A 14,022-nucleotide genomic window follows, 5' to 3' on the forward strand; every position below is an offset into this window, starting at 1 on the left:
AATAAAATAAAAAATAATAATTTAGAATTGAGAATATTTTAATATTTTGGTTAATGAAATGAGTGATGTTAAAATTGAGAATATTTTAATTTTGGATGAGTTTTTTAAAAAACTCAAAAAGAACCAGGCATATGTTGCGTTATTATATATATATTTGAATTTGATTCCACCAAGGTAGCCAAGTGGTAAGAGTCGGCTTAAGAAACAAGAAGGTCACAACGCTTATTTAAGAAGTAATAAAATTCTCTAACCCGACCAATTTTATTGTCGCTTTGAGTTTAAATGAGACAATAACTGTGAAAATGCCATTCTAGTTCTTCTTTTTTTTCAAAAAAGAAAAAGAAAAAAAATATATATTTGAATTTGCGAGTAAAGTAAATAAATTGAAAAGATCTCACTTATAAATGAAAATATTAGTCTGTTGTTGTCTTTCTCATCAAGTAAAGGTTTCTTCATAAACAGAGTCGACAGGCGGAAGTCACGCTGATCGTTCTTCTATCTCTTTTGCGATTGCGTTTGCGACCCTAATATCTGTTAGAGATGTCGTCGCTATACAGAATTGCTAGAACATTCTCGAGGAAGTTTTATTCAACCTGCCGGAGCTACCCTTTGGTCCAAGCCAGTTGGCGCCACAACCAACAATACCTTAATTTTGCTCCTTCCAATCATATTCGCACATTTATTGATTCTCAGAACAAGGTATATATATATCTATTCTATGTGCATATGGGTTTTACTAGGGTTTAAGGTTCTTGTACATTTATAATCTGATTGTATTCATGGAAGAAATCTGCATTCAGTTTGTCCTCACTATAATATGATTGTTTCAGGGATTTGAATTTTCGTCATGGGCATTTAATGGAGAGATTACAGTTGCTGCAAAATCAAATGATAATGCAGAAGAATCAGGTTTGAATCATAAACATATATCAATTTAGTATGGTCTTTCAATCTAAAGTACTAAATGAACTGCATCTTGGATTCAGACTCTGAGCAGGAGCAGGAGGAGGAGGAGGATATGGTGAAGCTTGTTTCTGAAAAGGATGAACTTCTGATGTTAAAGCAGAAAGAGATTGAGAACATGAAAGATAAAATTCTTCGTACATTGGCAGAAACAGAGAATGTCAAGGAGAGGACGAGACGGGAAGCAGATAACACGAAGAAATTCGCCATACAGGTTTAATACTTCACAATGTGAATTCTTCATTTGATACAGAAGAGGCAGCAATTAATCAGACTAGAATATCTTTTACAGAATTTTGCGAAAGGTTTATTGGATGTTGCAGATAATTTGAGTAGAGCTTCTTCAGTTGTAAAAGAAAGTTTCTCGAAAATTGATGAATCTAATAATGTGAATAGTTCTGGAGCAATCACCCTTGTGAAAACATTACTTGAAGGTGTTGAAATGACTGAGAAACAGCTTGCAGAGGTAGTTGATGAATTTGATTACAACTTCCAGTAGTGTTTGTAGTTAGCTTCTGAATGAATTTCCCTTTGATTAATTAATTCAGGTGTTGAGAAAGTCGGGAGTAGAGAAATTTGAGGCGATAAATGAGCAGTTTGATCCTAACAGGCATAATGCTGTGTTCCAAGTGCCTGATGCTTCTAAACCACCTGGTACTGTGGCCATAGTTCTCAAGGTAAGAAAGAATTAAGATGATGAAATTTAAATTTTACTTATTTGGATCTCCGATTTGATTTGAGTATTTTTATATTCAGGTGGGCTACATGCTGCATGACAGAGTTTTAAGGGCAGCTGAAGTGGGAGTGACAATTGCAGATGTTGATCAAGGAACAAAATAAAGTATATGCCATTTTTATTCTATTTGATTGCTTTATAGGGGGTGGGTGGGGAATAAGAGAGGTTTTGTTTCTTTGATCAATAATCACATGATGTTATGTTGGAAGACAATTTAATTATCTGAGGGAATATTTGTTGAATTACTAACCAAAGTTACATAAATTTATTGAGAAATAGTATTAGACTTGAGCTTTCAAAAGCTAGTAAATGAGGACTAACCAAAGTTACATAAATATCCAAATTATGTAAAAATCCAAAGCATTCCACAGACAATAATGACTATAGTAATTTATTTTTGTAGCCGGAATAATGAAAAGTGTTGTGTAGTCTTGTAGATGTGATTAGGCCCCAACTAACTGAGCTGATCGGCACTCGCCTAACCGCTGTACCTAACTCCCCCACTTGGACGGGATAAGCCAAATAATAGCTACTACAGACCTCACCCTTTTGAATATGTCCACGTTCAACTACACTAATGCTCCTACTTAGGTTACAAGCTCACGCTACTGAGCCCGGGAAACTAACAATGTTAGTTTTGAAATTTTTTTCGTATAGTTAAATTGTAAATATTTCGATGCGTGAAACTTGAGACTTTAAACCTTATTCCCATCTTCTTTCGGAGCAAGCGCCGAGAGTTTTTGTTAAACCCTACTCGAAGAAGAACCTGCTTCTCCATTTCATCTCTTCTTTAATTTTAGGAAATAAAAAAGAGTAAAAAGGAGTTTTTAATTTGCACACCCAACAGCTATTTAGCTTTCTCCACTGTTGGAATTTTCAATTAATTGACAACTTTTATGGAACTTCTATTAGCCAAATTCAGTAAAACAAACCTACTTATGAGTCCCATAATCAAGATAACAAACATTAAATAAAGATAAATTTTAAGATTTCAGATTATATTGTTGACAGGGAGATATAATAATGCTGGATTTAATAGGGGGTAACTACTTTCATGGTGATGGATGTCATCAAGACTTGTTTTAAATGATAATTTTATGCCACATTCAGACCAGAAGTAAGCATATTTAGTGATGTTGATTTTCTGTATTGCCTGAGTACTGTATTCACTCTTGTAGGATAAGATCATCAGACATATTCAATCATCAATAAAACGAACAAACTGACAGTCTTCTATGGCATTTTATCAGACAAACCCGGTAGAACAAACCTACAGAGTCTCGTGATCAAGTGAACAAACATTAAATACATCAAAATGAACTTCAACTTTAGATGCGCATGCTTTGGCCACTTAATAGACAAGGACCACCTTTGTCCATATATATCACATTAACCAGTCAGTTGTAACAGGGAAAGATATAATAATGCACACTAATCATTACAAAGAGATAGAAGATGATAAAAAAATCACACTCGAGGCACCACCCACGAATCAATTACTGAAGTGGCGGTATATACTCTCGGGGCATCTTAATAATCATCATGTCAAAAAATATCCCAATTCAGGCAATATATAGGAGACGAATAGAGGGATTCATTGATCTCATAGGAAATAATCTGGCGCTGGCTTCCTTAACGGAGCTCCTCTTGATTCCTGAATTGCAAATTTTATATGAAAAAGTTGGATTATTTGGGGTTAAATGACTAAAATATCATTTTTCTGACAAACCTGAGGTGCTGCATCGAAAACGCGGAACTTCTTGTTAAGATTCTCATCCAACTCGAGGATTGCAGCCACATTACCACACCTGCAACAATGAAAAATGACATTTTTTAAGTGTTTGGTTTGGACAATCCAAAGGGATAGGAGGGCCATACCGATGGTAACCTGTAACAATAGTTTGGAGCAGACCAGACAGTAACTATCTGGTTATTGAACATCCACTTGTAGCCTTCCATTACCAACTGATGGGCACGACAAATATAGTCGATGTTATTCGTATGATTAAAAGAAGTCACCACACTTCCACCAAAAAGAAACCCAGCACCACGTGGACTCAAACCCCATCCATCAACCGCATCCTCTGGATCTGACCACAGCAGGTCACACATTGCGCCATCATGGGGTACTTCTTGCTTCCGATCAATTGAGCGAATCTAAACAGTAATATACATAGCGCAAAATAAGTTAACGCAAATTTTATTTCTCCAAAAAATAAAACAGCATTTTCCCGAACCTGGTCTAATGTAGAAATGGAAGGAGAGAGACCACCATGGACTGATAAAACCTTGTTTTCAATGATAGCCGATAGACTGCAGAGGATAATATAAAATTTGAAGAAATTTAAGCATTAATTGACATTTGCAGAATAAGAAAGCACTTTCTAGCAATGAACAGTTGCATTTAAAAGATCCCACTTTCAATATATACATATGAAATATGGAACTTGCCATAAAACTAAATGAATATTCTTCTTCTACAGACCTTAAATAATCAAATATATCTGTGCAGTATCTCCAAACATTGACAGATCCATACTTCCGGAGACATTCATCGTAGAATCCATATACCTACCAAGAGTAAATTCCAATAAGTCTTCTTAATCGTGTAAAATATCAAACTAAAACCTGCAAGACATACCTGGGTAATCTGCCGACTCTCGTGGTTTCCTCGAATGAGTGTTATCCTATCTGGATATCTCACCTAGTGCATTGTATGTCAGAGAGAGGGAGAGATCAACCACACAGATAACTTCTTTTAGGAAATAGTGTAAAAATTGAAGCTTTTGTCCTTTTAGGAAAAAAGAATAGTAAAGAAGGCAAGACATAGATGAAAAAGATGACAAACACTATACCTTGAGAGCCAGCAGTAATAGGAATGTCTCAACAGAGTAAAACCCTCTGTCAACAAAATCTCCAAGGAACAAATAGTTAGTTTTGGGACAGTCGCCACCAACTTTGAAAAGTTCTTTCATGTCATAAAACTGTCCATGGATGTCGCCGCAAATCTATACATATAAATTCAATGGTTTTCTCTTAAAAAGACTTCCTCACATAATGATAATATTAGACTGATATAGTTAGTCATAAAAATACCCAGAAAGTTCAATATATAATACATAGAGCATGCTGTTTGGATGTAAATAAAGAAGGCATACAAATACACTTCAATGACCCTGTACCAGATTTGAATGAATTCTTTCACCCAATTCTCTTAAACCCTAAGTTCTGTCAATCTCAATTTTGGCATCATAAAATAAGCATTTTCTCTTCCAATCAGACATGCAAATGTACTACACTACACATCTCATATTTTTCACAAACTGGCGCAGTTAAATCTCTTCCTTTTTTTATCAGTTTCAGTAACAAATTAAGGCAACAAATCTCTTTCAAGATATATATTTATATAATATAAAACTCAAGAAGTCCTTTTCAATACAGATACATGTATTTCAACAAGTGGGTGTACCTAGATCAAACAGGTAGGTCAAATGTCACAATAGAAGAAGTCTGTTTATAAAGACAGAAATACTAGGTAAAAGATGAATGAGCGAGTTAAATCTTTTGAACTCACAGTAACCGGAGCATCAACTCGCTGAACATTGCTCTCCTCAACAAGTATTTCCATAGCCTTAAGACAAAGCGCCTTAACATCCGACTCTTTAAGCGGTTCGCATCGCTTCAGCTGCTCTATTTGTCTGTCTAGATCGGACATCTTCCTCTTCACCACTCCGAGTCACAGAGACTGGTTGAAGAGGCGAGTTGAGTAAAGGGTAATCAGCCGATTCAACTCTGAGATTCTTTTTACAGAAGAATCATAAGACGGCTAAGACGGATGCGATAGAATGAATGATGATTCTACGGCGATACCGTCTATACAGAATTGTGTTTCAATTAGTAGCCGTAAACCTGATATATATTTTACCTAAAAGAATCAAACGGATCGGATCGAGATATTTACACGGAAACCGGGAAATAAAGTCGGGTCGAGTTAACCGAAACAAATCGAATTATTTATCGCACTTTGACCAAATGGCCCGAATCAGTGCTGAATACTTAAATATATAGTACAATATAACACATATTTAATATTTATATTGTTACCATATTCTTAATAATTTTATATATTAATAGAAATTTATTATATTAATATAAACTCTTCTAACTTTAAGTTATATATTAATTAGCATTTTAAAATAATAGTATAATTTAATATTCAAAATTATTTGAAAAGTACAAAGATATGAGTATTTGACAAAATGGAACCACAATTGGAGCATTTATTTATCTAAATTTATCAAAATGGCATAAAATAAAAGTATTTGACAAAAAGTTGTGATACAAAAATAAAATTACTTGCATGTAAAAAATAATCTTTTAAAAAGAAAATTCCTCATAACATAACTTAGATTAACTTTCTAAATAAAAAAACAAATTAATTAATTAAAGTTTATCTTTTTTTACAAAATCAAATCGATTTTGTGTTTTAAATTAGTAGTTGTAAATCTAATAGTTCACTTACAAGTATCACAAACTGATATTTATACTGTCTTAGTTTGACGAAGGCACCAATCAGTGCCGAATACAAAAATAAAATAATTTTTTTTATTATTTTTGAAATATTAGATTTGATGTACAATTTTTTATTTATTTATTTATTATATATATATATATATGATTATTATTTTTAAAAGAGGCCAAATTTATTTTGATTAATTTATTTTCCTTAAATAAGGATAAAAATTATGTAATATATAAGATTGTTTTTTATTACCTTATTTATATATATATATATATATATATATATATATTTATATATAAATATAAATAAATAAAAGAGGTTAAAATTCTTTCACAACTATAAAATTCTAGGATCAAATGTACATATTGATATTGATAAAATAATATTTATGTACCCTTTAAACTTTTAGAGTTGATAAAACTCTTTAAATTCTAACTTTTAAGTCTTATAAAAGTAAAAAATAAAAATTAGAATGAAATTAAATTTCAGATATATATTATTAAAATTGAATAAAATTATATTAAAAATTATCAATATTTAACTTTTTTATTTATTAAAACTGTAAAATATATAATATTTCTTTTATATAAACTAAAAATTTCAAATTATGTATTGAATTATATAAATTACAAATATATTAATAAGGTTGAAATGAAACTTTTATATATATATATATATATATATATATATTTAAATTTGTAACGAGTGTTTAATTGAATCACACATTTGTTGTATTATAAAATTATTTAGATATTTATAATTAATTACTATAAAACATTATTATATTTTTCCTATATTATTAAAACACCGATTTTTTTTTATTTTCAAATAATCTTTCTCTCAAATTTGTACCGACGGCGACATGCACATATAACTCCTTCATTTATCAAATTAATTTTTAACGGCATATACCACATATTATGATAGGTCTCCCGTAAGAGAGAATGATGTATTATTAACACTCACACATCATTCTTTTATCTCTTAAATTCACACCCACATATACAAAATATTGGGTTAGGTCTCTGCTACAGAAAATGATGTATTATTAATACTTACTTATCATTCCCTAATCTACGTTACAACTGGTCTCAAGTATAAAATGTGAATAATTTAACTGTTAAATTTTTGTGATTGTTAAATTTAATTTATAATTTTGTGTATATTCATATTGTACGTAAAATTTTGACAAACCATACGTGATAATTAATATATTGACCTGCTATCTATATTCATTTATACTAAATGAAATTCAAAACAAAAGTGACTATTTAACATTCATTACTATACCAAATGAATTAAATATAATGTTACGAAGGTAAAATTATGTGTTATCTAATTTACAAAATACAGATTAAGTCTTAATTTTTTTATAATGAAACTATCGGTTAGTTTCAGGCCAAAAGTAGTGAAAGATCACTAATACAAAATTTAAAATTATATAAACTGTTAGATAAAATTGACCGGTCAATAAGAACTTAACAAAACAAACTTATTGTGCAGGAACGGTCAAGAATTCCAACCGGTCAAGTAATCAAGCCGGACAGAAGAAGCAAAATCCAAAACCTGAAGCTATCCGGAATGGTCAAGAATTCCAACCGGTCAAGTAATCAAGCCGGCTAGAAGAAGCAAATGACATATCTAAAACCTGAAGCGATCCGGTTGAACTGAATAACCTGCAAACATAATCAGTTAAAGTGAAGAACGGTCAAGAACTCCAACCGGTCAAGAAATCAAGCCGGCTAGAAGAAACAAAATCCAAAACTTGAAGTTATCCGGTTGAACTGAACAACATGCAAACATAATCAGTTGAAGTGAAGAATACAATCCAAATCCAACGAGAAGACTATTTAGATAAAGAAGTCAAGGATATCAAATTGAGAACAATGTACAAATTGGTGCAAACAAATACTTTGAGTATATGCAGAAGATTACATCAAAGGATCAGACATCAAAGGATCAGACTGTAATATTGCCATATTCATACAAGTCTGATGATATGCTACAGGCTGCCTGAAGAAAAGTTACCATTTTGGTATAAGTCAAAGGAGCAACCTTCCAGGTGCAGGCAACTGTCCAGCCGACAGTTTCCATAATCAAGCAAAGTCAAATCAAGCCGGTCTGCTCCATGCCTTGGAAGCCTAAACCGCATTTAATGACCATGTTCATCCTCTGATCAACCAATCAGATTCAAGGATTATTCTGAAGGTATCCGTTGAAGAAATGTGATCGTTGGTACATTTCATCTATAAAAGGAGAAGCTGAAGAAGCTGAAGACAGAGTGTTATAAGCAAAAACAACAATTGAGATAAGCAAGTTAAGAAACGTGATCAAAAGCCCTTATCTCTCTAAAAGATTAAGTGTGTGTTTGTGAAGTGTATTACAAATTATGTGAGAATTGTAAGAGTGATTATCGAGCAGCAAATAAGACTCGATCGTGTATTGTGTTTGTGTATTCCTTAGTGAATATCCTTCTCGTGGTTTGAGAAGAAGGGGTGACGTAGGAGTTTTATCTCCGAACATCCATAAAAACCTGTGTCTTGTGCTTTACTTTCTACTGGTTCCATATTCTAACCGACTTATATTATTCTAACCGCCTCACTAATCCTCAACCGACATTCTCCAAATCCTATCCTTATTCATCCTGTGTGTGTGTTTCTTCAATCTGAAACAAACCACTTCCGCACTTGAACTCGGTTCAAGGGTTTGTGACAGCTTGTGTAGTATTGAAACAGGTGTTAATTCTTAACCGGATTAACGCCAACCTTTGAGTGTTGTTAGAGATTCTCCTTTAGTCGGACCCCGGTCCGCCATCGACAATCTAGATTCTAACAATTGGTATCAGAGCAGTCAGTTTCAATACTCAAGCAACACGGAACAAACAAACATGACTTTCAGCGAGAAGCCTCCAATGCTAGAAGGAGACGATTTTGCTAACTGGAAATATGCATGCATCTGCACCTAGTACTATGGATGATGAGATGACATTCATTCTGTCTGATGGACCGATAAAGATTGAGAAAGACAGAAAGGAATGGACAGCCGATGATAAAAGAAGAAACTGAAGAAGATGAAGACAGAGTACTATAAGCAAAAACAACAATTGAGATAAGCAAGTTAAGAAACGTGATCAAAAGCTCTTATCTCTCTAAAAGATTAAGTGTGTTTGTGAAGTGTAGTATATTTATATTGTTACCATATTCTTAATAATTTTAAATTATATTATATATAACTTTTAACAATTTTTATATTAATAGAAATTTATTATATTAATATAAACTCTTCTAACTTTAAGTTATATATTAATTAGCATTTTAAAATAATAGTATAATTTAATAGTTAATAGAATGATAAATGTTCAAAATTAGCTGAAAAGTATAAAGATATGAGTTTCAAAAGTAAATATGATTCTAAATCCATTATCTAAATTTATCATAATGGCATAAAATAAAAGTATTTGACAAAAAGTTGATACAAAAATAAAATTACTTGCATGTAAAAAATAATCTTTTAAAAAGAAAATTCCTCATAACATAACTTAGATTAACTTTCTAAATAAACAAACAAATAAATAAATTAAAGTTTATCTTTGTTTACAAAATCAAATGTAAATCTAATAGTTCACTTACAAGTATCAAACTGATATTTATACTGTCTTAGTTTGACGAAGGCACCAATCAGTGCCGAATACAAAAATAAAATAATTTTTTTTATTATTTTTGAAATATTAGATTTGAAGTACAATTATTTTTTTATTTTTTATTATATATATATATATATATATTGCCTAGATACCCGAAGACCGGTTTTCCCGAAAAAGTAGAAACGATATGACTTATGATACCGGATCCAGGCAGAATGGGAATATACACCTCTGGATGACCAAAGAACCGAAAGAGATGCTGGTATAATATAGGATCTCCCCCTCCAGCGGGATCAGAAAAGGTTGTATTAAAGTTTCGATCGGTTAATAACATGGTAATTGCCCCTGCCAGTACCGGAAGTGATAATAAAAGTAGGAATGCTGTCACTAGAACGGACCACACAAATAGAGGTGATCTATGCATAGTCATTCCAGGTCCACGCATGTTGGAGATAGTTGTTATAAAATTGATAGAACCTAAAATGGATGAAACACCAGATAGATGAATACTAGAAATTGCTGAATCAACTGCTCCTCCAGAATGGCTGGTAATACCACTTAAGGGCGGGTATATATATATATATATATATATATATATATATATATATATATATATATATATATATATATATATATATATATATGGTTATTATTTTTAAAAGAGGCCAAATTTATTTTGATTAATTTATTTTCCTTAAATAAGGATAAAAATTATGTAATATATAAGATTGTTTTTTATTACCTTATATATATATATATATATATATAAATAAATAAATAAAAGAGGTTAAAATTCTTTCACTATAACATTCTAGGAACAAATGTACATGTTGATATTGATAAAATAATATTTATGTACCCTTTAAACTTTTAGGGTTGATAAAACTCTTTAAATTCTAACTAAGTCTTATAAAAGTAAAAAACAAAAATTAGAATGAAATTAAATTTCAAATATATATTATTAAAATTGAATAAAATTATATTAAAAATTATCACCATTTAACCTTTTTTTTATTAAAACTAAAAAAATATATAATATTTCTTTTATATAAACTAAAAATTTCAAATTATGTATTGAATTATATAAATTACAAATATATTAATAAGGTTGAAATGAAACTTTCATATATATATATATAAATTTGTAATGAGTATTTAATTGAATCACAAATTTTTTGTATGATAAATTATTTAGATATTTATATTTAATTACTATAAAACATTATAATATATTTTCTATATTATTAAAACTCCGATTTTTTTTATTAATTTCAAATAATTTCTCTCTCAAATTTGTACCGACATATACATATAACTCCTTCATTTATCAAATTAATTCTTAAGGGCATATACCACATATTGTGATAGGTCTCCGCAAGAGAGAATGATGTATTATTAAAACTCTCACATCATTCCTTTATCTCTCAAATTCGCACCCACATATACAACATATTGGGTTAGGTCTCCGCTACAGGAAATTATGTATTATTAACGCTTACTCATCATTCCCTAATCTCCGTTACAGCCGGTCTCAAGTATGAAATGTGAATAATTTATCCGTTAAATTCTTTGTGATTGTTAAATTTAATTTATAATTTTGTGTATATTGATATTGTATGTAAAATTTTGACAAACAGGTAGATCAATATGTGCTATCTATATTCATACGTGATAATTAATATATTGACCAACATGCTATCTATTTTCATTTATATTAAATGAAATTCAAAACAAAAGTGACTATTTAACCTTCATTACTAGAACAAATGAATTAAATATAATGTTATGAATGTAAAATTATGTGTTATCTAATTTACAAAATAGAGATTAAGTCTTAATTTTTTTATAATGAAATTATCCGTTAATTTCAGGCCAAAAGCAATGAAAGATCCCTAATACACAATTTAAAATTATATAAATATATATCACGTTTATCAAAATTAATATTAAATTTAAAATATAAAACTCTATTAACTTAGTTGGTTAAAGTGTTGTATTATATTGATGTTATGTTACAAGTTAAAAACTTATATATATTTTCAATCTTATTTTTTTTAATTTAACCACTTAAACATTCGAGAACGGATCAACCCGAAAACCAACAATCCAAATAATTTACTCTCACAAAACGAGTTATGCGTTGTGGTACGAGGACCCAGTGATTTACCATTACACATTATTATATATATAGATATTGTATACACTCATTTTGAACACGGTTCAAATTATTTACATGATTTTTCTAACCAACACATTCTCTTAAATTCTCACTCAAATATACCACCACTATTGTTATTTTAGTCTTATGCCACTATATTTTGTTCTTCAATTTTCTCATTTCATATATATATACCACCACCATTTACCATTGTCATTTTAGACTTGTACCACATACATTATCCTTCAAAAATACATTTGAATTCAAATTTCTTCATCCCCATAAAAATAATAAATGTTCAATCCAAAATAAATGTTATCTTATAAATAAAGATATATAATTTGATCATTTTTTTTTGTTTAATGGTTTTTCTAAACAACAACACATTCTCTCAAATTCTCACCCACCACCACTATCTGAACCATTGGTCTCAAATATGAAATGTAAACGCTTTGATCGCATTGATTTTAATTTATAATTATATATATTTGAAAGAAGACCAAGAGTCGGTTCATTTTATATTCAAACATATCAATATCCGCAAATCATACTCATTTATACTCCCACCAAGATCAAAATTAACCATAACGTACTCTCGACCATATATTCATTTTCAACCTAAAAACTCATTTCTAAACTAAAAAAAAAATATTCTTAAAATATTCCTTTCTTACACTAACATTTTAATTTTATTTATATATTTATCAACTTTACATATTTAACCCTAATATTTTCTCATTCATTTAATAAAATTAATTATATAATAATAATTCATACACAACAAAATAATTCAATAATACTTTTAAATAAACAAACATATTCTATTAAAACAAACATTTAATTATTTGTGAATAATTTTATCTATCTTTCATTTTTATTTGTGAGCAATTTTAACTATTGTACTATTTATGATGTAACATATAATTATTTTTTTAATGTATTTTCTATATTTATTCATACCATTTAAAATTATAAATTTATAATTTATAAAATATAAAGTAAAAATATAAATGAATTATAAAATATAAAATAAATTAATTAGATAAAATTTCAAGTATAATACAATTTAATAATTTAATTATATATTTAAAAAATATTATAACTTTTTATCTTAAAAAGTTAAAAAAAAAAAAAAAGTTGAAGGATAAATTTAAGATAGATGTCAAATGTTATAAAAAAAATAATTAAACGGTGGAATGAACAATGTCAACACATATTTGCGTTGTCCCGCGGAGAGAGGGATGAAAACGCATTTTGCGTTTAGAAATGTTGTCCAGTTGGAAGAAAAAGGGCACCGCTTAATGAGTTTTGTGTGACGGATGATAATGTTCCGAAGCTCGAGGGATAGTGTAATTAACTAAGATTTTATTTATATTGAAGATGTTAGGAATGAAAAAGGGTGGTTTTATTTATATACGTTAAAAACTTTAAAAATGACACACAGAAAAATCACATGTGAGAGAAAAGTTTTGGAGATACGATCGGCACAGTTGGCACATCACAATCGACGACACGATCAACACGGTTGACACAACACAATCAACGACACGATCGACACGAACGACACAATTCGCAAAAATGGCACGATTGACATAACCACAGAATCCCTTATTTTGCAAGCGCTACTAAGGTTTCAATCGTACAGATCGTGCTTCGTTGTATTCGTCGCGGCATGAGCGACACAGTCAATACCGCACAATCGAAATCAAGACTGACACAAACGATACGATCGCCACGAACGACACGATCGACAGTGTCGCGGAAACCCCGGTTGGATCATTCACAAGCGTCGCTAGGGTTTCAACCGTTCTAATTGCGCATCGCGATAAACGTCGTTGTTTGAATCCGTCTACTTTTTCCATTTCAAATCAGGAAACATGAAAGCTTCTGCAATAGGGAATCTTTCTTCTTTGTCAACCTTTGGCTCAAGCCTAACCAATTCTCTTAAATAAGCACATGAGGTATCAAATTCCTATTCACTCACCCAAAGAAAGTCCAGG

At 30.3% G+C, this 14,022-nt stretch overlaps 2 protein-coding genes across 3 annotated transcripts; one reads left to right on the forward strand and one right to left on the reverse strand.

Moving 5' to 3' along the window:
- Positions 1–443: 443 nt before the first annotated feature.
- LOC124922432 (grpE protein homolog 2, mitochondrial-like) lies at positions 444–1,943 on the forward strand. The gene is made up of 6 exons (XM_047463161.1): positions 444–699; positions 831–909; positions 987–1,177; positions 1,256–1,429; positions 1,512–1,640; positions 1,720–1,943. Exons 1-6 carry the CDS (start codon positions 541–543, stop codon positions 1,801–1,803), a joined length of 816 nt encoding a protein of 271 aa, XP_047319117.1. The 5' UTR covers positions 444–540; the 3' UTR covers positions 1,804–1,943.
- A 1,042-nt stretch (positions 1,944–2,985) lies between these two features.
- LOC124919528 (serine/threonine-protein phosphatase PP-X isozyme 2) lies at positions 2,986–5,592 on the reverse strand. Of its 2 annotated transcripts, none has more exons than XM_047459784.1 (8): positions 5,274–5,590; positions 4,555–4,707; positions 4,341–4,403; positions 4,185–4,270; positions 3,937–4,012; positions 3,588–3,856; positions 3,429–3,507; positions 2,986–3,353 (listed from the first exon to the last, which is right to left on the reverse strand). In XM_047459784.1, exons 1-8 carry the CDS (start codon positions 5,412–5,414, stop codon positions 3,303–3,305), a joined length of 918 nt encoding a protein of 305 aa, XP_047315740.1. In that variant the 5' UTR covers positions 5,415–5,590; the 3' UTR covers positions 2,986–3,302. The 2 variants fall into 2 exon arrangements, 1 of the variants encoding a protein (XP_047315740.1); XR_007097581.1 differs by having other exon boundaries at positions 3,283–3,353; positions 3,578–3,856; positions 5,274–5,592.
- Positions 5,593–14,022: the final 8,430 nt, after the last annotated feature.

The sequence above is a fragment of the Impatiens glandulifera genome, chromosome 1 (assembly GCF_907164915.1).
Source record: "Impatiens glandulifera chromosome 1, dImpGla2.1, whole genome shotgun sequence".
Taxonomy (NCBI): Eukaryota; Viridiplantae; Streptophyta; class Magnoliopsida; order Ericales; family Balsaminaceae; genus Impatiens; species Impatiens glandulifera.

Excerpts from the sequence above, each read along its gene's own strand:
- LOC124919528 (XM_047459784.1), bottom strand. The coding sequence starts at position 5,414 with ATGTCCGATCTAGACAGACAAATAGAGCAGCTGAAGCGATGCGAACCG. Across the intron at positions 4,708-5,273 it reads GAGTTGATGCTCCGGTTACT|ATTTGCGGCGACATCCATGG; the intron begins GTGAGTTCAAAA and ends TTATATGTATAG. Across the intron at positions 4,404-4,554 it reads TATTACTGCTGGCTCTCAAG|GTGAGATATCCAGATAGGAT; the intron begins GTATAGTGTTTG and ends ACAATGCACTAG.
- LOC124922432 (XM_047463161.1), top strand. The coding sequence starts at position 541 with ATGTCGTCGCTATACAGAATTGCTAGAACATTCTCGAGGAAGTTTTAT. Across the intron at positions 910-986 it reads TGATAATGCAGAAGAATCAG|ACTCTGAGCAGGAGCAGGAG; the intron begins GTTTGAATCATA and ends TCTTGGATTCAG. Across the intron at positions 1,178-1,255 it reads CGAAGAAATTCGCCATACAG|AATTTTGCGAAAGGTTTATT; the intron begins GTTTAATACTTC and ends TATCTTTTACAG.